The sequence below is a fragment of the Natator depressus genome, chromosome 3, assembly GCF_965152275.1.
Source record: "Natator depressus isolate rNatDep1 chromosome 3, rNatDep2.hap1, whole genome shotgun sequence".
NCBI classification, from domain to species: Eukaryota; Metazoa; Chordata; order Testudines; family Cheloniidae; genus Natator; species Natator depressus.
This window is the reverse complement of record NC_134236.1, coordinates 206,626,614-206,651,195: the sequence shown is the minus strand read 5'-3', so window position 1 is coordinate 206,651,195 and position 24,582 is coordinate 206,626,614. Positions and strand designations below refer to the sequence as shown.

General features: G+C 61.9%; 1 protein-coding gene across 1 annotated transcript in view; it reads left to right on the top strand.

The window, feature by feature from the left end:
- The first annotated feature begins 1,449 nt into the window (after positions 1 to 1,449).
- The window catches only part of SRF (serum response factor), a 35,513-nt gene continuing 12,380 nt past the window's right edge, over positions 1,450 to 24,582 (top strand). The window contains exons 1-5 of the mRNA XM_074949771.1: positions 1,450 to 1,974; positions 8,293 to 8,559; positions 19,275 to 19,536; positions 19,869 to 20,048; positions 23,095 to 23,214. Coding sequence (XP_074805872.1) covers positions 1,450 to 1,974; positions 8,293 to 8,559; positions 19,275 to 19,536; positions 19,869 to 20,048; positions 23,095 to 23,214 — 1,354 coding nt within the window. The remainder of the gene's footprint in view (positions 1,975 to 8,292; positions 8,560 to 19,274; positions 19,537 to 19,868; positions 20,049 to 23,094; positions 23,215 to 24,582) is intronic.

Sequence of the window (24,582 nt, the reverse complement as noted above, 5' to 3'; positions counted from 1 at the left end):
AGCTCATGCTCAAATAAACTGGTTAGTCTCTAAGGTGCCACAAGTACTCCTTTTCTTTTTTCTTTTTACGAATACAGACTAACACGGCTGTTACTCTGAAACCTGTCTTTAAACAGTGGAGACTCAGGTAGACTATCAAGCAAAACACTCTGTCCCCACCCTCTCTCTTGATGCCTTCAATCAGCAGAGGCTAAGTACAGTTCTACTGCCCTTACTCCAACAATAAGACCAACAACATTTCATTATGCCCCCTTCCCCCCACGTTCAAGTAATTTGTAACCCAACCCTAGCCAAAATCTATCACTTGGGCAACACAGCTCTGTTTGCTGGATACCTAGGTAGATTACGTGTGAATGTAAATACAACCTGGCCCTGAAGCCTTTCCGGTCCCTCACTAGCAGTTCGGGAGAGCTCCTTTAGACTTTGCTTACAAATTATAATTTGAAATTATTAGGGTGGCCAACATCACTGAAATGAATGCACTGACATGGTCATAAACAGCGGTACAAGGAAGCTAGTCTATGTTTCAAATCTATGATACTTTTTCAGATACACGTATGTTATCATACCCTGTATATGCTTTTAAAGTTTGTATTAATGTTTCAATTCAAATGTACAAACAATCACTAAATTGGCAACACTGCATGTAACTAGTTCACAAAACTGGGGGGGGGTGTTAGGGAAATTTGGGGGGTTTAAACACCCCCATAGTGGGGGTGTAGGGAAATCCCTGGGGGGAAGTGTGAGCGGGGTGGCTCCCAAGGCCAGAAGCCTTCACCAACCACTGGTGAGGCTGGGCAATAAACGGGGCCAAATCCCCTGCTGTCCGGATCCCGGGCCAGGGACTAGGAATAACCCAGGGCAGAGGCCTCCAGCCCCATTGCGCCTGGCCTGAGCTCCCCCCGCCCCCTCCTGCGCGACCCCAGCCTCTCCTCGCTCCGTTTCCGGCCTGGCCCGGCTCTGTCCCAGGCCAGGCCCGCGCTACCGCCCCGCATGCGTTCATGGGGCTCTGGCCCTTTAAGAGCCTCCCTCTGTCCTCGGCCCCTCCGGCTGACGTCGAGCGTGAGCACAGCTCCCCAGGAATGTATGCAAATCAAGCCCCGCCCCCCTGGGCCAATGGGCAGCGCCGCGCGGCCCCCCCGCCCTCGCCCAATGCCGAGCGAGGCCCGCCAGAGGGCGGCCAATGGGCGGGAGGCGCCGGCGCGCGCCATATAAGGAGCGGCTTCGCCATAAAAGGCAACATTGTATCGCTTTATATGGGGGGCCAGCGGCGCGCGGGCGGCGGGCCGGAGCGGATCCCTCTGTAGCGGGAGCGAGCGAGCGAGCGGGGCCAGGCCGGGAGGCGGAGGCGGAGGCGGGGGCCGGGCCGGAGCAGCCGGCGCGGGGCCCATGGCAGCGCCGGCCTGACCCGCCCTCGCTGTCCCTGCGCGGCTCGCTCTCCGCGGCACCATGTTACCCAGCCAGGCCGGGGCCGGCAACGGCGCGGCCGCCCTGGCCCGCGGCTCCGGCATGGCCCTGGCCCGGGCCGCCTCGGGCCGGCCGGGGGCCGGGGCGCCGCGCGGCGCGAACGGCGGCGGCGGCGGCGGGGCGGGGGGCCGCGGCCCTGGCAACGGCGCGGGGCTGGCGGGGGCCCGCTTCGAGCGGGAGCGGGACCGGGACGCGGCGGCGGCGGGGGCCGGGCCGCTCTACAGCGGCAGCGAGGGCGACTCGGAGTCGGCGGAAGAGGACGAGCTGGGCAGCGGCGAGCGGCGCGGCCTGAAGCGGAGCCTGGGGGACGTGGAGCTGGGGGTGGTGGTGGGGCCCGAGGCGGCGGCGGCGGCGGCCGCGGGCTACGGTGGGGTGAGCGGGGCCGTGAGCGGGGCCAAGCCCGGCAAGAAGACCCGGGGCCGGGTCAAGATCAAGATGGAATTTATCGACAACAAGCTGCGGCGCTACACCACGTTCAGCAAGCGGAAGACCGGCATCATGAAGAAGGTACCGGGCCGGGGGGCTCGGGGGGGCCGGGATCCGGGGGCCGGGGCGCGCCCGCAGCTCCCAGGCGGAAGGTGGGGCCGGGCGAGGAGGCCCGGGCCTTTGCGGAAGAAGGGGCTCCCGCAGCCGCCGGGGGGGAGAGGCTGGGGGTGAGGGGGGTCCCCTCGTGGGGTCACAGCGGAGGGTGGGGTCGGGGGCGGCTCGGGACACGGGGGGGGGCTGTGCGCCCCCTACCTGGCGTGCGAAGGCGTGTCTGGAGGAAGGTGGGGGCCCCGAGGGACCCCGTTGCGAGCCCCCGGGCCTGGAGCTGCGGCTTGTAAAGGTGCTGAGGGGGATCCCCTGGGAGTATCGCCCCCCGCACCCCAGGGAGCCGGCCCCCGGGGTCAGATCGGGTTCCGGGCTAGGGAGCCCCCCGGGGAGGAGTGGGAAAGGGGCACCGGGGTGGCTGTCTTCAGTGACAGCTGGGACTTGTTACCTCTCCCCCTTCTGAAGCAGGGACCAGAAAATGACTTCCCCTCTAAGGCTTTGCTGAGCGGGGTCTGTTGGGCCAGATAAGGTCCTGGCATGGCTTTAAACCTGCGTGGGAGCTAGACTGAGGCTGGCACGCTGGTTGGTGGGGTGGAAGGGGGTGCAGAGTCACCCTTGTGGGATGGAGGCTAAGCCCAGTGTAGGGTTAATAGGAGGGGGTGGCTTTAGTGTGCTGAGATGGGACCACTGAAAATACTTAGAGAGATACTTGGGTGACCAGATATACTGATGAGCCAGCTTGGGTGGCCCTTAGGCCCTACTGTAGTCGACATGATTGATGATGATAGTCTCTTGCCTCAAGGAGACCAGTCATATCACAGCTGGGCCAAGTATTGGCCGGGTATTAAACTGCCAACGTGCAGCGCCTAGGGAAACGTGTGTTAACTGTTGGTGATGTTTCAGGGCTTTCCCCAGATCATGAGGAAGGAAGATGTTTTTAAAGGTGTCTAAATCCTGCTTACACACAAGGGGCTAAGTAATATTCAAAACATTGTCTAAGAAGGATTTGCGAACAGGATGTAAATCCTCACCAATTTTCCTATTCTAGACTAGCTGTGCGCATGGGGTTCAGTGCTAACTGAAACCTTCTGAGAAAGGGAGGGTCTGTATCCCGTGAGAGGGGGTATGCTTGCCATACACACCCTAGTGCTCTACCCAATGTAAACGCTGACTGACCCAGCTGGGGAGAGCATTCTAGAGTCCTGACCATTGCAGAGTTCATCTCGATATTTGGCCCAACTGGTCTCTTAGCATGTCCCTAGGAGTGACCGGATGGAGTTTTGTACTGTCCTAATAGATCCCCTCCCTCTGAGTTCGCACCCCCCACCACACTGACTTATGCTTTGCTGCCCCCCCCCCCCCACACACACACACACAAGTTTTCGCCTAGCCACACTGGGCACATCTCTAGCTCCCTTCCTTGGAAGTCAGTCCCTCTTGCCCATGAATCCGCTTGCCGGTTTCCAAACTCTTGACGTATTTTTGGTACTGAAGTCCAGAACAGAACATGTTGTTCCAGATGCGTTTCTACCAGAGCTGCAGGAGCAGGTCTGTTATTGTCTTGCCTTCACTTGATGCTCTTACATGTGATCTGTCCTACTCAGCAGACTTGCTTCCTCGCCTCGAGATCTTGACAGTAGCGAGACGGGGGAGAACAACCCAAAAACGCAGTATTGGTACTAAGGCGGTGGCCTGGCCTCTCTTGGAGAGGTACAGGGCAGACTTGGGAAGATGGGCTGTTGCTCTGAACATAATGGTGTGACCTAAGGGATTTAGGAGCTGTTCATCCAAACTGAGGAGTGAAGCACAGAGTGGGTCCCCCTCCATCAGCTGTCTAGCATATCCACTTGTGCACGTGAAGGTGTGGCCAGCCAAGAGTTAGAGAAGCCTTAGGAGCTGGGATGAGAAGCTCTACACCAACCCTGGTTGGCTAGCGACTCAAGGGCTCTGCTTAATGCAGGTCTGTGGCCAGCCCCAGGAAGGTCGTTGGTGAGCTGGTGTTACTGAATGGGTGTAAGGTATCACCTGAGCATAGCCATCTCAGCCAGTCGGGCAGACAGTGTGCCGAGGGGCTGTGCTCATCAGGACTCCAGTGTGAATCCCAATTTACAGACGATACTGGGAAACATCAGCTTGGATCAAGGGCTCTTTGGCATCATCTCCTCTATCTCAAGGGCTGAGCTGAGCCAGTTGGGGTTTGAACGATTATTGATTTGAGCTGGGAAAGGGGGGTGAGCAGGGATGTCGCAGGTTTGCAGAGGAGACCCAGTTATTTAGGCTAGTCGGGACCAGAGGAGCTTCAGAGAGCCTGTGGCAGGCTGGGAGAACGGGCAAACAGACTCCAGTGTCAGGAAATGCGAAGTCCTGGACGTTAGAGGGGGAAACTTGACCTGTTCGTACAGGTTACTGGGCTCTCCTATCAAGTGAGGAGCGGGACCTGGGCATCGTTGTGGGGAGCTCTCAAAACAGTCTAAAAATCGGACCAGATAGCTGAGGAAAGGGATGGAAGATGATGCCATTGTATAGGTCAGTGGTGCAGCCCCACATGGGCTGCGTCTCACCCGGGAGGTCACAGGACGGAGCAGTTTAGAGAATGGTCAAGGGCCAGGAGGGCTCCTCTCTGAAGAGTGATTTGTTACTGCAGGGAGATGATGAATTAGAGAGGGTGTGATAAAAGTCGATAAACAATGAGTGGGGCAGAGAAGGGAGACCCTTGGCTTACCCAGGTTCAAAAGGGGATTGGGCATCTCTCTGGCTACCGCGAATACCCAGGGTTGTCCCGATAGATCCCTTCCAGAACTTTAAACCTTCTGCCTCAGGGCTTATGCCAGTCTCTGGATGTGACTGTTCCCTGCTGTGTGCCGATGTGTCCTGAGAAACGCTGTCTGTGCAGGGCGCCTCTGGGCCAGTACAGTGTGATTCCCCCCTGGGTAGAGGGGGAAGCTGCTGGAAGAGGGTCCTGGCAGTGGATGGGGGCAGAGAGCTGCCTGTGAGGGGCTGCCGTGCTGTGCCGTGGGTGTTGGGGGGTGTCTGGGAAACCTCTGCCGGGCCTGTAACAAACCGGGAAGAATCTGGAGCTGTGGCAGGTTGCCCCTGAGAACAGGGCGGTACCTTGCTGGGTGAGGAGAGTGGCCGGGGGCTGTACCTTCGGAAGGCAGCTGCTTTGATTCTGTAACCCTGATGCATGCGATGATGATGCTGGGGATGGTCTGGGGTGGTGCACCTGACCTCTGAGTACCTTCTGACAGCACCCCCTTCTCTTCCCTGGCTGTGGCCAGTGCCAGCAGGTGCTCCTCCCTGCATGTCACCATGCAGGGCACACGGGCAGGTGATGCCATCAGAGGGGTGGGGAAGGCAGAGTTGGCAGGGTCAGTGGAAGCAGAGCCAGCTGCTGATGTGACCTCCTTGAAGTGCTGCTGAACTGTGCTTTGCCCCCATGGGTGCCTTGCCGGGACCCCGGCATGGTCTCCTCCAGCTGGGGCTGCTCTGCACGGCTGGGGCTGTGCCGTATGTTGCTCTGTACTTGGCAGTGTCCGGGGGGGGCTACCTCCTGCAGCACGGTGTTTCTTCCCCGCTAGCCTGGTGTGGCAGTCGCGCCGGTGTAACTGATCTGCCTGGCATGGATTTGTCGCTGCTCCCTGTGAGGCTGCACCAGGGATTGCCCTGGTTTGACCTGTTCTGAAGGCTGGGCAGCGGCTGCCTCTGGCTTATGGGCTGGGCTGCCCCCTGGATCCTTGGGTGCTTGTGGGCCTGAGACAGCGCTGCTGCCCCCGGGGCGCTCTGGCGGGGCGGGCTGCTCCCCTCTGCAGGCTGTGGGTGCTGGGGGTGGGACAGGCCCTGTTCCTCTGGCCGTGACTGCGCGAGTGGCTTTCTGTCCCCTTCCCCGCTCTTGCCTGAGTGCTCTGAGCACGGTGGGGAAGGCCAGTGGCCAGCCTGTGCTCCCACCGGCTGGGTCCAGGCTAGCGCAAAGGCAGAGCATAGGGCCGGCCGCTGCAGTCCCTCTGGGGAAAGCTCTGCCTGCCCGAGTGTTGCCAAAGCACCAGGAGCAGCAATCTGCCGGTTCACCCGGGGGTCAGTGTGCCCACTAGACCAGGTGGGCACCTGTCTGGTCCTTGCTCCGCATGCTGGGGCGGTGAGTTGAACTGTCCCTTGTCTGTCTCGCCCACTCCCTTCGCCCACTTCGGAGGCCGCCTGGGGGAGCAGGGGTCAATGCTGGGCCTGGCCTGACGCTTCCGTGCCCTGGCAGGGTGCTGGTGCCAGGAGCCGATAAGATCGACCGGGGAGCTGCAAACCCCAGCTAGGTCAGGGGAGTAACACAGGCCCCTGCCCGCGTGGCTGGGAATGGGGACATGCAGCTAGTGTGTTCGGATGGTGTTCCCTGGATCCTCTGCGGCAGGGAGGTGCTATTGGCCAGGTGACGAGTGCTGTACCCAGAGCAGCTGGGCAGCGAGGGGGCGGTGGTCAGCAAACGACATGGGGCTCTGTGCTGTTTCTGCTCTGGCCTGCTGACCTGGAGGAGGGATGGGCCCCAGCAGCTGTGTCTGGCTTGTGCTGGGTTTGGTGCGACAGTCTCTGCCTATAAACGCTTACTGTCCGGGATTAGTGTTGGGAGCTCATTTGTGTGTACGCCGATGCACTTGCTCGTGGGACACTAGCTGAGAACTGCTCTGTCCCGCTGGCCCCTCGGCCGTGCCCTTGCCCCGCTGACTGACTTCCATGGCAGCAGGATTTGAGGTGCAGGGCATGGCGGGAAGTTGTCTTGGCCCCAGGGTGGCAGGACTGCATACCTGCTCGCTCTTGGGCCCCTTGTTACCAGAGACAATCCCACCCTCGGCCAGGAGAGATGCAGGCCAGACCCCCGCAGGTCACTGTAGGCCAGAACCCTGCTCGCCTCCATCCCTGGAGAAGTGAAGGGCAAGAAGATTGATAGCAGACATCCCTGGCAGCCCCGGCCCCGTGCTGTTGGGCTTTGGGAGTTTCCCAGGGGAAGTGCAGGGAGCCTGTGCCCCGTGTGCTGAAAAATCAGACAGGACCCGCCCTGGGTGCGGGTCCTGCCCTGGGGGACAAGGGGCTGTCTCTCCCGGGAGTGTTGGTGCTGGCCCTCACAGCGGGGCAGCCCGCTTCCTGCCTGAGCGGGGCTGACTGCCCTGCTCCCTCTCTGAGGCTGCCGGAGCTCTGGCTTTGCTGGGCAGGGCGGATCCCCCGGCGGCCAGCTGCAGCAGGAGGATTGGCTGGGGGCACTTGCGGCCTGGGGGGGGTCTGGCTGGCTCGCGCGGTGTGGGTGGAGGGGAGGGTTTGAAGCCAGGCAGCTCTGGTGGAGCCTAGTTCTCTGTTGCTGGGGCTGTGCGCAGCCATGGGCAGGGGGCATTGGCTTGTTGCTGGTTAGGGCTGTGTGGGGGAGCCCAGAGGCCTCATAGGGCTGGTGCTGTTCAAACCCAGGGAGAGACGGGCACTGCCCAAGATCCTGGTAGCAATCTGGCAGTGGGGAAGAAATGGGGGCGAGGTTTGGACGAGCTCTGCCCATGGCCAAGCCTCAGGCTGGGGGGGGGGGGGGGGGGGCGTGTAGAACACTGCGAAGGCTTTGGCAGGAGCAGACAAGCAGTCGAGGCTGGTTGGGGATGCTGTGACAAGAGAGATAAGCGTGGTGGGGCGGTGCTGGGAAGGGTCCTGATACAGAGGAAGCCAGTAGGGTGGTTAGGGTGGAACAGCTGGCCTGAGCGATGGTTTGGGGGGCAGTACCGACATCCATGTGGCCTGGAGGGGGGCGAGGTGGGGCTGTCCAGCTGAGTTCAGCAGTGTATGGCTCGCAGGCGTGGGAGGAAGCAGTGGGGCAGGCTGGAGTTGGCCAAGGACTGGTCATGGCAGTGAGGACAAAGGGGACATGGTGGAGGGTTCGGGGGTTTCAGTGGCACCTCAAGACCTGGACCCTGGTGGGGACCCCGTTGTGCCGGGTGCCATGCAGGGACATAGCTCCAAGGAGCTGGAAGGGGGCATGGGGATGGAGAGGAAGTGACCTGCCCAAGCTCACCCTGCAGCCCCATGGCAGGGCTGGGTCTCCAGTGTCCCAGTCCTGTGCCCTGCCCATTAGCCAGGCTGCCTGCCTGGGCTCGGGGGAAGCTCTGGGAGAGGGTGAGGGTGCCTAGAAGGGGCAGAGAAGGCCAAGGCGTGGGATGCAGGGGGAAGGCAGAGGCAAGTAACGCTGGCGTCCCCAGTGGGGGCAGCGCTAGCCCCGGCCTGTGGCTGGGCCCCACGTCGGGTGTCCATGACTGACCGGTGCTCTCTGCTGCCTTGCAGGCCTATGAGCTCTCCACGCTGACGGGCACTCAGGTACTGCTGCTGGTTGCCAGCGAGACGGGCCACGTGTACACGTTTGCCACGCGGAAGCTGCAGCCCATGATCACCAGCGAGACTGGGAAGGCGCTGATCCAGACGTGCCTGAACTCCCCGGACTCGCCCCCCAGGTCCGACCCCACCACCGACCAGCGCATGAGTGCCACGGGCTTTGAGGAGACCGACCTCACCTACCAGGTGTCGGAGTCCGACAGCAGCGGCGAGACAAAGGTAGCCCACTCTCCTCTGCGCCCCCGGGCAGGGCCTGCCTGTTCTCTGCCCGGCACAGGGACCACCCTACTGCAGGGGTCAGCTCGAAGGCTCCTCCCCGGCCACCCAGACTGGAGAGCTTGCAGGGCCAACATGGGGCTGCCTGCTAGATCTTGCGGGGAGGCTCACCCCTGCAGTTCCCTGGCATAGTATCCTAGGCCCTAGTCTGCTGGCCTGGGTGCTGGACCCCCTCCTTCACTCCCCGGCCTGGGCTGCCGCTGGCCCTGCCCCTGTGAGCTGGGTCCCCCTCCCTGTGGTGGGGCTGTGCCTCAGTTTACCTGGGAGCAGGAGCACCAGGCTCCAGAGGGTAGTTTCCTGGCCTGGGCTGTGTTAAGCTCAGTGCTGCGGTCCCCTGCCCACCTGGGGCTCACTGGCTAGGAGCTACAGAGCCACTCTCATCTCAGTGGGGGTGGGGGCAGCTCGGAGAGGGCGGGGGGTGGGTGACAGGTGTCACTGCCCCTGCAGGCCCCCCCGCTCCCCCTCAGCCCCTCGCCCTGTTATCTCTCCTTCGGCGTCTCCATGCTCTCACTCTCATTGATAAAAATTTGATTCTGCCTCCATGGCCATATAAGGCCTGGTTTCCCTCGCCAGAGTCCCTGGCAGGGCCCCTCACATTCCTTATAAGCTGCAGCTGTCTCTTGCTTTGGTGCCGGTTTGGAAGGGGGCAGGGAGGACATGGGGAATGGAAACATTTGGCTGCCCGGGCTGCTCCTGCTCTGCTGGCTCGGGCTCTCGCTAGCCCTGCTGCTGGTGGTGTGCCGAGAACGTGGGGCCGTTGCTTTGCCCCTGGGGGCTCCGAGGGGCCTGCTTGCTGGCTGTCTCCCTCCTGGCTTCACGCGCTCCCCTGTGCCGTCCCCGTCTCCCTGCTGGGAAAGGCTCTGTTGTGGGGGGTTGCAGCACGGGGAGATGAGACATCTGGGGACATAGGCCCCAAGCAAGGGACCACGTGGTGTGGGCGGGGAGGGGGCTGGGCAGGCTGTGGCGGCGGCTGCCAGACCCTGTTGCAGGGAGATTGCCACCCTCTCTTTGGCCCCAGTGTCCCCACTCCTCCAGTACTGGTGGGGGTCTCGGGTCTGTGGTGTCTCTGCCAGCGGATCAGACCCCAGTGAGACCAGCAGCGGGGCGTTCGTCACACCCAAATGGCTGCGCCCTGGGCTCGGTGGCCTCCAGCTCCATGGTGGGAAGGAGCAGGCAGGCTGTGAGGGCCCAGTGGGGTGCTGCAGATGGACAGGCTCTTATGCTGAAAGGACCTGGGGGGCGGGGGCGTAGCTACCCCCTGCTGTGCACTGGCTGAGCCCCAGGGGGGCGGTGGGTTCGGTGGGGAAGCTCTGTGCTGCATTGGGAGACTCCTGGCCCCCTCTCTGTGGCACTGGGGGGTTGGGGGCAGCACACAGGGCTCGCTGGCCCCGGAGCCTTGGGCATCCTCTGCTGGGGTGGGAGGGGCTATTGGCACCGTCCTGAGCCGCGGCCACCCCGTTTCCAGCTGTCCCGTCTGCTCCCCTGGAGTCGGTGGCTTCCTGGCTCTACCAGCCACCCATGGGGGGTTCCAGGGCTCTCTGGACACTACAGCCTGGAAAGTCGGAGGAATGGGGCAGCAGAAGGGGGGACCCTGCAGCTGAGCCCCTAGTGTGGGTGGCCTGGGCCCTTGCTTGGCTGGCAGGCTGAGGTGGGAAGGAAATGGAGCATCCGCTGGGATCTGCTAGCACTGGCAGAAAGGGGGGCTGCTGCAGCACCCCGGCTCGGGGTTGGGGCAGAACACAGCCTGTTGGCGTGCCGACCCACCATCTGCGGCACGGGGCAGCCCCCGCGCACCCCAGTGCTTGCTTCGTCTCACGCCTCGTGTTCTGCAGCCTGGGATCCTTCCCCGCTTGTCTCTCGGCCCCTGCCCCTGCCGGCAGGGTGCCCCGCGCATGGCAGGCAGGGTGACGGAGCCGCACAGCGTGCCCAGCACGACTCCCCAGGAAGCTGAGCTGGGACCGGAGTCCTGACGCCCTGCACCGCTGCCTCAGGGCTGAGTCTCAATGGCCTTACGGTCCCTCGGCAGCTGAACTGCTGGCGCCAGAGGGGTACTGGCAAGCTGCAGCTGCCCAGCCCTGGAAAAGCAGAAGCGCGTCTGTTGCGAGCGCTCGCGCTGCAGAGCTCGCGCAGTTCCGAGAGCCCAAGGCCAGAAGGGCCAATTGTGCTCATCCCTCCTGACCACCTGTAAAGCACAGGCCAGGCAGCCTCCCCCAGCGACTCTGGCGTGCGGCCCAGAACGTCTGTTGGCGCTCGAGCCGGTCTCTGCCGAAGAGATCCAGTCGCGATGTAAAGTCTCCAAGTGTCGGAGAATCCACGTGCCCAGGGTTAATGATCTTCGCTGTTAGAAGTTGACGTCTTTTTTTCCGATCTGAATGTGTCTAGTGTCCGCTTCCAGCTGTGGGATCTTTTCTGCTGGCAGGGTGGTCCAATCCCGCAAACACAGGCATCTCTTCCCCATCTGCACACTTGTAGATAAACTACCTAGCTGGGCCTCCTTCAGTCTCTGGCTGTGAGAGGTGTTTTCAGACCACTCTCCTCCATGCGCCGTGTTGCAGAACCCCCTCCAATTTGTCCACATCTTTTTTTTCATTTGACGGGTGGACCCAGCATCCGGTAACAATCTCCCCAGTGCTGTACATGGTGATGACCCCCATGCTTCCTCCTTCTGCTTGATATTCCCCTGCTTTGCAGCCAAGGATCTGTCACCCTCTTTCCTACAGCGTCCTGGCAGTGGGAGCTGGCGTTCAGCCGATTACCAGCCGTGACCCACCCATAAGTCCCGTTCAGAGGCGCTGCATTCTGGAATAAAAGCCTCCATCCTGGGGCTTTGCTCCTCACACGTCTGACCTGGTGTTGGGCTGCATTAACATCCATGTCAATGGAGTCGCTTTACCAAGCGATCCCGAACGCCGAGTATGCCATTGCCGATTACCACCCACCAAGTTCTGTCGACTGCCACGTGTTTCCGACAAGGACGTCGGATTTTCTTCCGGACTATTGATAAAGACGTAGAATAGCGCTGAGCTGGGTACAGAGCCCCATGGGTCCCACTGGGAACATCCCCAGCTAGTTATTTTCTGAGCGCCATCAGGAAGCTGGGTCTGTGGGCTGCATGGAGGGTTGCGTTGGCTTCTGCCAGTCGTGTGGCGCTGGGTCTGCGGACGGGATGTTCGCTTATCACCTGGCCTTGTGATCTCATCGGAAACGACAGCTGGCTTGTTTCCCACATGATCCTGTTGACTGGCATTAATTAAGCTGCCCCCCTTCAATTCTCTGCTGATTGCTCCCAGCTCCAGCTTTGCAAGGAGTTTGCCCAGGATTGATGCCAGGCTAACCAGCTTTATAGAGCCCTGGGTTCACCCAGTTTGCCCTGGTATAATGTTGGCGCCAATTCTCTGGCACACCCCAGAGTTCCTGACCAGTCAGCGTTCCTGGGTGCAGCGCAGGCCAGCCTCCAGCGGCAAGCGTGGGGGAGATTTGTGTGCTCTTTTAGTCTCCAGCCCCTCACTGCCCCCAGCGGTGGGCCAGCTTGAGTGCAGGTCGCAGCGGAGGCTGAGATGCTCCCAGGAGGCAGGGATGCTCTGTGGCAGCCAGCTCCATGCTTGTGGCTACACAGACCCTGGGGGGGCTGATGGAAAGCCCCAGCCTGGAGTGCGTCCTGGGGCTCTCTGCAGTCACAGGCCCTCCGGGGAGCTTGGCTCCTTCTCAGCACCTTTCTGTGCTGTTGCTGGTGTGGCAGCGCCCTGGGAGTGGCGGTGGGGACAGGCGCTGCAGTACAGCGCAGGGAATGGCCGAGCCCTCGCAAGCACTGGGCTGGCGTATTCATGCCAAAGCGAAGCAGGGAGTGGGGTCGGTTAGTGTGGCAGAGGTCGGAGAGGGGGGCAGGGGCAGTGCCCTGGGGTGCTCGGGCTGTGGGGAGGGTGCTGGGACTCCTAGCCGGGGGCCGCTCAGGCAGCTCCAGGAGTCTCTGGCTATCGGCTGACTGACCGGGGAGGCCAGTCTCTGCAGCCTGACCACTCCCTCCACCGGGTGCCCGGCTGCACTGAGGGGTGGTGGGTCCCTGCTGCTCTCCCCCTTCGCCAGCCTCCACTGCCTCTGGCAGTGGGCAGACTGGAGAGAGTCCACCAGAGAACGGTTAGAAACCCTGAGCAAGGAGGGAAGGTTACCGAACTGGGCAGGTACTGAGCCTCAAGAAGAGAAGGCTGCGGGGGGACCTGATAAAGACAGGAGGGTGATCTTGTTCTCTCTGCCCACTGAAGGGAGGACATGCAGTAACCAGCTTCATGCACCACAGGGAGATTTAGGCGAGATATTAGGAAAACTTCTTGTCGGGGTGGTTAAGCTCTGGGCCAGGCTGCCCAGGGAAGCAGTGCAATCCCCGTCACTGGGGGGGGTCTCTAAGCCCAGCATGGGCAACCCCTTGGCAGGCATGATCTGGGGTTACTTGGCCCTGCCTCAGTGCAATCTCCCAAGCCTCTTCCTGGCCATGGGGAGCGTCTGGCCCAGCAGGGGCGTGTACCCGGGCATGTCTCCAAGCCCTGTGTGCTGGCTAGGACCACACTACTTTTTGGGGGGAGCGGGGCGTCTGGGTTTATTTCCTACCTGCGTCCCTCGCCTCTCTCCCAGCGCTGCTGTGCGTACAGCATGTCCCAGCCGGTGCTGTGGGTTATGTTCTCCTTAGATCTCCTAAATTAAGCCTGATGGGGCCTGGCCGGCGCTTGGCTGGGGAGCGGGGGAGTCGTCCTGCTTGTGTATCTTTTCTTACCTGGCTGATCCCTGGGCTGGCCCGTCTGAGAGGCCTGGAGCCAGGCACCGAGCCATGTGCTGCAGCCTGGTGTGCCCCTGGACGCTGTCCGGGCTGCCAGCTGTTTGATGAGGGCTCTGCTGCGTGGGAGCTGGCTGAGAGCAGCTGCTAGAGGGGGGCCGCCAGGCTATTGCTGAGCCCTGGGTGTTTGGGGCTGCCAGCGCCTGCAGCAGAGAGGGAAGGTCTGGCGTGGGCAGCCCTTTCCCCACCAGGAACACCTAGCCTTAGGCAGCACCATGGGGTTGAGGAGCTCCAGCAGCATGTCAAGTCCTGTCCCTTGTGTCCCGCACCCGGCCACCGCTGCCTGGGGGTGAGCTGAGAGCGCCCGTGCTTTGACCAGGGCAGTGTAAATGCGGCCCTGGCTGTGGGAGGGACTGTGCTAGGCAGCAGGCTGTTAGCGGCTCGCTACCGGCTTCTAGGAACGGTGGCCAGGAGCCAGGCTGTGTCCTGTGTTCCTGGTGTACAGATGCTGGAGTGAAGATTCCCATGGCATTTGGGGGGCTGCGAGCAGGCCTGAGAACCTCCCCGAGTCCTGCATGCAAACATGTCACGGGCGGCCGTCCAGGAATCCCCAGCCGCAGGTGGGTTGGGAAGAGTCCCCCGGTTAGTTCCCCTGGCTGTTAGCAATGGGCGTCATGTCTCTGGCATGCAGCATGCGACCTGCAGCGTGGCATGTGGCGCATGCAGGGGGTAGGTGCTGGGCGGGCTGGACCATCTCTCCTGGGGCGCTGTCCAGCATGGTGCCCCAGGCAGAGCATTTGATCCCTGCAGCAGTGGCAGGCAGCTGGTGATGGGGCTGGGGCTCGGCCTGGCCGGGGCGTGGGTGGCCTGGCCGGGTGCTTAGCCCAGCAGGGCCTGCATGGTGAAGCTGCTGAGGTTCGCAATGTGAGGCCTGCTCCTCACTGATGTGGCCAGGGACCAGCTTGGTGCCTTGAGCTACGCAGGCCCCCGCAGGTGCCTCCCACCCTTGCTAGAGGGCTGTCTGTGCGCAGGTCCTGGTGCAGCTCAGTGGCAGGAGATTTGGCTTGATTCAGCCACGCCTGATGCCGGCACACCCCACTGCACGGTCACCTGGGGCAGACAGTGGCACTGAGCTCTGCCTTGGCCCTTCTCCTCCCCCATAGCTCTGTCCCTCTGGGCTTGGCTCAGCTTGCCACAGGGCCCCCCTTCCTCTCCTGCAGCCTGGCGCCCGCCAGCGAGGGCTGCGCTGGGGTATGTGTGGGCAGGAGGCTCCTGGTCACTGCCGGCCCAAGGGAAGGACACTGGCCTAGGGGACAGTACAGCTGCACCCCCAGGGAGGGTAGGCAGCTGGGAGCGGGAGGTGGCGTGAGCCTCCCTGCTCTTGTCACCCCCCCTGACAGAGCGGGTGGCTGCAGCCAGGGGCAGGGAGGCAGCCCCCCATCCCAGCCAGCCTCCTGCGAGCACTGGGGGCTGGGTCAGCCTGCGGGTTCCCTTAGAGCAGGTGGGAGCTGAGTGCTCTGCTCTATGCCGCTGGCCTGATTCCTCCTGGGCCTGGCACGGGCAAGCCAGCCGTCTCACGTCTGTCCAGGCCAGGCTGCCAGTACCCCATAACTTCTCTGGGCCTCCGGCCCCACCTGCTCAGTGGGCATGACAGCCCTCTCCTGCCCCACGGGGTTAGGAGGGGAAATAGGGTAACGGTTGTGAGGCCTGATAATTCCCTGCTAGCTATGGCTCTGCTTCACCCTGCCCTGGGAAAGGGGGCACGGGGGCGGGGAGTGCTGAGCCTACTGCAAATGGGTGTGGGATGTGACCCTCCTCGCCCAGCTGCCCCACTGTCCCTGACCTGGGTGCATGTTGCCCCCCAGGGACCCTGCTGCAGAGCAGGGCGGGCACGCTCCAGCTGGGAGCTCCCCCACTGCTCCCCGTGCAGGGGGTGCCTGGGAGGCTCGCTAGCCATTGCTCCAGGCTCTGTGTCAGCAGCTGGCGGGGCTCCCCTGCGGGATGGGCCTGGCCTGGGAGAGCTGTAAGTTGGCTGTGGAGAGCAAGGGGGCAGAGAAGAGGCCTCTGGGTGAGCCCCAGGGGAGGGAGCTGATGGTTTCCTGGTTCTCTGCTGCTCTGGGGGGAGGTTGGCTCCCTGTGGTGGTGAGTGGGGCCAGGATGGGCCTGGCCCCCTTCCTCCTGCTCTGGCCGGCCAGGCGCCACTTGTGTGCTGACAAAGGGAACAGCTGCAGTGGCCGAGGGGCTGGAATGTGGCTGGGCAGCAGGTGTGGGGGAGAGGCCGGACATCCCGGAAGTGGCATTGGTTTGGGGCGGCCCCTCCCCTGCTTTGCAACTGACCCGGGGCTCACATCTCTCACCTGCCGTGTGGGGACGTCAGATTTTGGATCTCCGGCGCCCCTTCTCCGGGACACTTCCAGAGCGCACTGCTGGCAGGGGGCAGGCGGGCCGTGCCCGGCACACGGCTGTGGGAGCCTTCCCAGAGACACAAGGACAAGCTGGCCCCTTCCTCTGTAGCGTGGGGGGCTGCTCACTTGCCTGGGTAGAGCTCACTTAAATGTCTCCCCTCCATTTCAGCGGGCGGGGCCCTGGTGCACCTGGGTCCCTCCTGTTCTCTGCCAAGGGCACGTGCCGGGTTCTAGGCAGGTCAGGCTGGCACGAGGAGTTGCTGCTTCCTTCTGGCCTTGGACTCCATGATTCTCCAGTGCGGCAGGGACCTCAGGGTGATTGTGCAGAGCTCTGCCCCCCTCAGAATAACATGGGGCCTGGCCCATTGCTCATTCATCCCTGGTCGCTCCAAACAGCCCCAGCTGCTGCCCGGTTCCCCTGCCGCGCGGGTTGGTGACGTGCAGCATGCTGCCAGTGGGCCAACGTGCCCCGCCGGGGCGGAGAGTGAGCCTAGGGAATGGGGGCTGCTCTGACTTGAGCTGTTCTGCTGTGGGCCCCCAGGGGCTGTGCATCTGCTGGGGTAAGTGGCATGCAGCACATGCCAGCTGTGTGCCCCGGGGACTGCAGCGGGGGTAGAAGAGCCAGGGACACTCCCCGCAGAAGGTAGCGGGAGGCGCACGGGTTGTGAAGGGAAGGGTTTGGAGTTAGCACCGGAAGTTGATCTGTGTGCACGGGGCTGGAAAGCTAGCCGCAGTGGCAGGCTCTTAGCAAAGCAGGGAACCTGCCCCCAGAGCCTCGCGTGGCCCACAACCTCTCTTTGGAAATAAATTTGCTTGGCCCCTGGATTCCCCTGCCCAAGAGGGCTGGGAACCACTGACCTGTGCCCAGCTGGGGTCCCTGCAGAGCTGGCTTTTGGGGGCGGGGGCTGCCTTGGCCCGGATTCCCCTCACAGCACCTGCAGTGGGCAGCAGGGGATTGTGGGAATGAGGCTGCCCAGGCCAGCAGGGATAGCCCTGCCCCAGGGAGCTGCCAGGCTGGGCAGGGGGACACCTGGGCTTGCCTGCCCCAATGGGTCGAAATCCTGAGGCCAGCCCCTCCCGCTTGAGACTTCAAATAATAAAGGTTGAGTTTTCTCACTTTGTCCTCTGGGGGGGTGGGTGGGTGTGTAAGGGAATCAGTGCTGGCACCTCTGGGTGTGTGCTTGCGGGGGGGGGGGGGGGCACTCGCAGCTCAGTGTGCGCACGCTTGCTGGGGGGGCACTGGCAGGGGGGTGGGGGCGCTGGCAGCTCTGTGTGCACACGTAATGTCTATGCAGTACCATAAGTCTAGGTTACTAGGACTCGAGTCAGCTGACCCATGTCAGGGAGCCCTGGGCTTGAGCATCTGCCCTGCATTTGAACCCCGGTGAAGGATTTTCTGGCCTGTGCTTGGACCTAGGGCTCCTCGTGTCCACGCTGCCAGGCCTGGGCCTGAGTGAAACCCACCGTATCCCCAGTGCCTAGCACCCCCCATCCTCCGCCCCGTCCACTCCTGCCCTAGGAGCGTGGGGCAGCATGGACAAACTCTGCTCCCCACCCTGGTCCCCGCCCATAGGCGCGGCTGCTGCTGGCACTCTGGAGCCCAGACGCCGTGTGCCGAGCTGCTCTGGGGGCTGTTGCGGCCGCGGGGCTGCGCTGAGGAGCCCTGGGCTCTGGCCCGCTGGCAGGACCATGTCCAGGGGCCCCATGCGGAGCATAAACAGGACACGAGTCTCCAGGGCCGTCCAACTATTCAAATGAAACTTGGCAACTCTCAGTGTTTTGAAACAAGGGGGGGGCTGGTGGGCTGGGTTTTTTGTTTTGTTTTTGGGTTTTTTGGTCCGTTTGTTTTGAAGTTTAGTTTCGGAGAGAAAACACACCTCTCTCCTCTTCTTCCCCGCCCAAGCTTGGGCGCTGCAGAGCGGTGACGTACATCCCCACGGCTTGGGGTGCAGTGTGCCCTGCCCCTGCCGCATCCCAGGAGACAGACGGGTAGGGGATCCCCAGAAGACGGTGGGGGAGTTTTGGGGCTGGCTCTCACTGCCCTGACAGAGCAGAGTGGGGACCGAGCCCGGGGGGGGGCTGAGATGTGCCGTGGGAGCGGGTGGAGGGGAAGCCCCCTGGGTGGCGTGAGTTGTGGGCGTTGCTGACAGCGAGCGCCCGGGGGGTGCGATACCCAGGGTGCACTGCTGTCAGTGTCAGGCAGTGGGGACGGCCCGCCCAGCCAGCTGCTATTGAATCGCTGGCTGATCCCCTGGGAGTATCAGCAGCAGCAAGGCGGGCTGGGTGGCTGGGGTCACTCTCTCTTGCCCTCCCAGTGAGGGGCTGGGGCCAGTGACTTTCTGTGAGTGCCGCACGCCCCCACTCCCAGCCCCTACACGTGGGGACAGGAGACTGCCGCTGAGATAATGGAAAGTGAATTTGCCTGGCTCCGCTCCGTTATCACATGCTCGTTCTAATTCCGACTGCAGGGAATCTCAGTGCCCCGGCAAGCGGGGATCTGCCACCCAGCCCTCCCCTCCCCTGGGGGAGACAGGCAGGGCGCTCTGGATTGGCTGGGCCTGTCCAAAATGGGCTGCCTTCCCTTTTTTAGCAGTTAGGCAGGCTGTGAATTCCTGCTTTTTGGCAGCATGACAGGGTGGCCGCAGCACGTGGGAGCTCTGGGCCTGCCAGGCTGCCCTCGCTGTGCAGTCCTCCAAACACAAGCTCTGTAATCCTTGGCAGCTGGGTGGCGCTGTCAGTCCAAGGAGGCTGGCGCCCTGAGGGCGGGGGCCCCCGCTGGCGTGTGGCTCGCTGCTCCTCCCGACCTGTGCACGGGTCGGTTTGTTCCGGAGCAAGCTGTGATCCATGCTGGGGCCAAGGCAGACAGACAGGATCTCTTTCTGCCCAGCGTGGGTCCCTGTCAGGTCTGGCTAATTTCCGTCCCCATCTTTGGTGCAGCTGATCTCAAGGTTCCTGTGTAGCAGTGATTCCTTTGCCTCCTGCCCGGGGCTGGCCCCCTGTCCGTCCCTTGTACTGGGCGGTCACGCATCTCTGGAACAAGAGCAGGATAGTTGGTGTTTCCTTTGAGTGTGGTTTGGTTGGTGATTGATTCCCTCTCTGCAGGCTGGCCGCTAAGTACCCGGCCATAGAACAAAGCTGGGTGTGGGGGGAGAACCCTGTGCGTGCTGAGGCAGGGTGTGCCCGGAGCCCCGGGGGTATGCCCAGAGCAGCGGGGTGTGGCAGCATAGTGTGGATTTTTGGTCAGTGTGTTTCAGGGAGTTTGGTCCAATCCCCAGTTCTCACATGGGCCTGCCCCTGGCTCCCAGCAGCTCCCTTTCACCCAGGGGTTTGGCCGATCCCCGACATCTGGTTGGGGGTGGGGTGTGGATGGGGCTCAAGACCTGGTTTGGTTTGGGGGTTTAGTAGAGCCCTGAGGTCTGGTTGGGGGTGGGGCACGGATGGGGCCCAGGACCTGGTTTGGCTCTCCCTCACCTGCCCGTCTCTCGTAGGACTCGCTGAAGCCTGCGTTCACAGTTACCAATTTGCCGGGGACGACGTCGACCATCCAGACCGTGCCCACCACCTCCACGTCCATGCAGGTCAGCAGTGGCCCCTCCTTCCCGATCACCAACTACCTAGCGCCAGTCTCTGCCAGCGTCAGCCCCAACACTGTCACCAGCGCCAATGGGACTGTGCTCAAAACCACGGGCACCAGTGCCGTGGCCTCCGGAGGGCTCATGCAGCTCCCCAGCGGCTTCACTCTCATGCCAGGTGAGTGCACGCCAGGGGTGGGGGGCTCTCGGGGACTGGCACCAGGCCGATGGGTTGTGGGTGAAGTGAACAGGGCTGCCTTGCCCACAGCGATGCTGGCTGGGCCTGCTCTCTGCCCACTATCCCTGCTGCCAGGCCCTTGCCTCGGGGGCGAGCGGGGATGGGCTCTTGCTGCCTCCATGCCTGTGGTGGGGAGTGCAGGGATCCAAGCTGGGTCCGTGCGGCTGTGTCCAGGCCTGCCCCTGGGAGGAAGCTCAGCACAAGCTCTGGGGCTGGAGGAGGTAAAAAGAGCTGATCGTGATGAAGCCTTTCTTTCCCCCTCCTTTCGGCAGGTGCTTCGCTCCCTCCTGGGACCCCTACCATTCCTCTCACTCAGTTACAGTCGCACTCGCTGGCCCTCTCCAGCCAGCAGGGCCAGGCGGTTGCGGGCACAGCTGGACAGCTGCAGCAGACACAGCAGACAGTCTTCCGCTTCCCTGCCACAGCCGGAGGGCAGATTGTGTCTCTGACAGGTCAGCGCTCGCTACTCCTCGGCTTGCTCGTGGGAGGGGGGAGGCATGGCCCATGCCAGGCTGAAGGGCAGGAGAGGCTAAGCCTAGGGCGCTCTGGAGGGCAGCGCTTGCCTGCTGGCTGGCAGGGGGGCGGTATCCTAGACAAGGGCGGCGCGGGCTGCAGGGACGCTGTGGTCCGTGCTGAATTGATCCGTCCAGCTGGGCTCACGCCGCTCTGCAAGGCCTCCCCAGGCAGGGGGCTGGGCACAGCCCCCTGGCTGGAGGGGGACGTCAGCCTGGCAGACTGTGTAGGCTGAGTTTGACCGTGGAGACGGGGCCCTGGCAGCTGTGGAAGTTGGTGCAGGAGGAAGGGTGTCTCGGCAGATTGCTGGCCACCCAGGTGCCTCTCTCCAGCCTTGGCGGCGGAGCTGTGTTGATTTCGGGGAGCTGGGAGCTGTGGAGGGGAAGCCAATTGTCTCACTGGGGTGACTGAACCCTTTTTAAAAGAACAGAGACAGCTGCCCCACCAAAGGGGCGTTACAGGAGGTGATCTGCTAATAGGGCGTCAGGTTAGAGGCAGTGGAGGGTCCCTGAACTCCCCTCAGCAGGTAATAGAGGTGAGGCGGGGTCCGAAGTGGAGCAGGAATATACTGAGGGTTACAGAGCAGTGAGGCCACTGGACATGCCTGGACATTGGTCTCGTTCCAGATCAGCAGCCGAGAGCAGAAGGCTCCGGAACCTACCGGGCAGGGGCAGAAGGAGCTCCCCGGCTGGGCGCTGGAGTTGAGGAGTTCAAACTGGCAATAGGGTTTACTTGTCAGCAGCCAGGGGGATTTGCCATTAGGAGTCAAGGTGGGGCGTCCAGCTAAAAGCCATGCTCCGGTGTCCAGGCGGGATGCAGGAATGCCCGGGCGATGTCCTCGGGCCTGGGCTGTGCGTTTACAGTTGTCCTTTGAGCTGTTCTAGCACCTCTGTGCTTTGAAACAGGGACAAGGGAGTAGTCCTGGGGCTGGAGAGGTGCCTTTTGCTGCCCCTGTGACCATTCGCCCAGATTCAGTGGAGTTGTAGTTCTCTGAAAATTCCCTTTGCACCTGCTCCGGACAGATTTGTTAGAGGCTCAACAACAACCATCTCCAAACACTCTGTCTGCTCTGAACATGCTCCAGCCCCAGGCCACAGGCTGAGCCGGGCTTTCCCTGGAATTGCTGGGGACCAGACTGAGCAGAGCCGGTCTCTCCTGTGCCCTCAGTGCCCCCCCGCTGGTGCCCAGGAAGTCCGGAGAGGGAAGAGGAAGCAATTGCATTGCATTGACCCACATGCAATTGGGGGAGGATGGGAATAGAGCAAGTTAGGAGGAGAAGGGGACATGCTGTAGAAATGGTTGGGCAGGGACAGGAAAGGTCTGTGCCCACATGAGCACACGTCCCTCCAGAGCCTGGTACCGGTCCCAGGATCCCTAAGTCCCATCACTCCTCTGCTGTCAGCCCCGCTGGCAAAGCGTGACTCTCCCTGGCGTAGAAGATAGCTTCAGTTACTCCGTGTGCTGGAGGTCTGTGCTGTGGATCGAAGGTTCTGCCCCTGGAGATGACCCAGGCAGGGCTCAGCGAGGTTCCTGTTGTTTGTGTTTGCTTTTTAAAAACACTGGAAGTCACATAAAACCCGGCGTGAAAAGAATGGGAGCGAAGCAGAGTCGCGCACTCCAGCCCTGCCGAGTGCACTGCGGCACGTGCTGTGTGGGGCCACACGTCGAATGATGAGGACACAAGGAAATCGTGAATCGATTCACCCCTTCCCAGGACGCACAAGGGCCGAGTTCGGGTTGCGTAGGCAGCTGGAGAGCTGGCATTTCCCAGCGTCTTGACTTGGCAAGCGGAACGTTCTGCCAGGGTTGGTGTGTGCAAGGGGCCATGTGTGTCCTCGTGGTTCCAGGTAGAAGCCAGTCGCTAACTGGCAGGGTTCAGAACATCCGTACCTGCCCGTTTTTGGTGTCCTGCCCTCTCTCTGGACTAGCTGGTCCTGGCTCGTGTCAGAGATGGGACCCTGGGCTGCTCTGAGCTGCTCTGAGTGTGTATCTTGCACAAACCGCACATGGCTCCCTTGGGGCCCTGCAGGTTAGACTGGAGGCCTTGTGCTGTGTCACACGGCTGCTCCCAGGAGCATCGGGCATCTCCTTTAGCATCCGGAGGAGCTACGGGGAGAGCCGGCTTCGTAGCTCTGTCCCCCTCACGTCCAGGGCTGCAGCGAGCTTCTCCAGGCTCTCTGCGCTCCAGTGGGGGAAGCTCGCTGCGTGAGGCTCGCCTGTGGCCCTCGCCTGGCTTAGGTCAGATGTGGCACCTGCGTGTTGTTCGGCTAGCGCGTCTCTGGGTGGTGGGTTTCGGCTCCGGCTCAGCACACCCCGGGCTGTGGCCCGTGGCAGGAGGTTCCTACCCCCACCCCAGCTCGTTTCCTGATTGAGGCAGGGGCTGGGATTGCTGCCATGGGGGCCTGGACCAGGAGCCTTTGAGGTAGCCTAGAGAGTAGAGTCCCAGTTGTGAGGGGGTCTTCCAAATCCTGCCGGGGTGGGCAGGGCAGGGGGCAGAGCACACGGCTGCTGGCTAGGCTCCCTCTTGGCCTCTCTGTTGTCTGGGGTAGGCAAGGGCTGCATGCCAAGTGGGGAGGGCAGTGAAGGAGAGGCCCTGACGCGCCCCGTCTGCGTGGCTGGCTCCAGGCTGTAATGCCTTGGGGGGGTCGCTGACATCAGTCTCCAGGGCTGCTGAGCCCAGCCAGGGAGCGGGCAGAAATCCAGTCAGGAGGTCGGCCTTTCCTCCGGCGGGCAGGCGCTATCAGGTGCATGCAGAGAGCAGCCTCTGCCACTCCCCGTCTGGGGGCAGGTCTCCTCCCTTTACTGTGTGAACATGCCCCGGCCCACCGAGTGGGGCCTAAACGCTCTGCTCCCCTTTCCTCCTGCCCTAGGCCTGCAGGCGCAGGGGGGCGGGGGTGTGACGCGGGGCTGGCAGGTCCCTGCGTTGCCTTTGGATGGCAGCGGCCGGGTGAGCGGGCGGTGAAGGGCTCTCCTCTCTCCTCCCAGGAGGCACTGTGACGCAGCAGGTTCCCGTGCAGGCCATCCAGGTGCATCAGGCCCCACAGCAAACGTCTCCATCCAGCGACAGCAGCACCGACCTTGTCCAGACCTCTTCCAGTGGAACAGGTAACCTGCTCCTCGGCGGCTGGCTCGCCGCTCCCAGCCACTAGGCCTGGCTGTGGTTCCCTAGCCATGGAGGGCTGGTCTGCACCCTTCTCAGGGTGTGAGGAAGTATGTCACAAAAAGTGTTGTAGCCAACACGAGGGAGTTCTTTATTATTCTTTGTCCTAACACAGAGAGGTACTGATCACAGAACTAAAAATGAAGGGTCTCTTAAGTCCAAGTGATCGTCACTTAATCACATTTATAATGTGCAAGCAGAATAAAATACAGACCAGTAATATATATTCTGGGTGCTTTAAAAGAGCCAACTTTACAAAGCTGTTTACGATCCACATCAGCTGGTCGGAAGAATTTTATTGGACCCATGTGAATGATCATTGGGAATCATTTAAGAACGCATTACTAGATGCCCAAAAAGTCTCTGTTCTTTTTCAAGTGCTTGTTCATGTCCATTCCAATCAGGTGTGTGCGTGCAGCTGGAAGATTTTTCCCCTAGCAGCATCCGGAGGGTCAGCCTGGGCGCCCCCTGGAGTCACGACTTCATGGCGCCCAATATAGGGCCCTGCTGAACCCCCACCCCCTCAGTTCCTTCTTACCACCGGTGACGGCTAGCTGGAACGTCCCTCGCTCTTGTTTCTGCAAGTGCCTTTAGCAGTGAACTATATACAAAATACCACAGTAGTTTTTGTCTTAAGGTAGTAGTAGGCTAAGTTTTCGTTGTGGGGGTTTCCCCCACTGCCGGGGCATGCCTCGGTCGCTGGGGTTCAAACTATGTGAAGTCTGCAGAAAGTTGATGCCAAAAAGTGACTCACACACTTCTTGTTTGAAGTACCTTGGCGAGAGTCCCCAAAAGGACAAGTGCCGCGTTTGTAAAGGGTTTTGGCCAAGGACCCTTAAGGATTGCGAGCAGAGACTGAGGCTTAGCCTCATGCAGGTAGCCCTCCGCCCGCAATCTGATCTCCGCCTGCAATCGGCGGAGCCTGTGCCAAGCGCCGGCTCCTAGAAAGGAGACTAAGGACTCCCGGCACCGACACGGTGCTGAACAGAAGACTCTTGGCAGGTGCTGATCTGTATCCCCAATGCCCCAGAATTGAGAGACAGGTGAGGGAGCGCTGCCCCCCTTCTAAGCCTAAGGAGACAGTGGCAGGGAGACCTCAGCCTACTTCGGGCCCAGCGCCTCCCAGGGGCTCGTCGACTCCTGCCCCACAAAGGGTCCAGTCGAGTCTGGCCCACTGTCATGGCTGGGACATTCAACCGCCCTCCACTCCGGAGACTTTTGAGGCGGCACGGGACCTTATTCGCCTGACGGCTTCGCCTTCCCCAAGGAGGGATGAGGCACCGATGTCAGCCAGGCCACCTGTTCCATCTAGG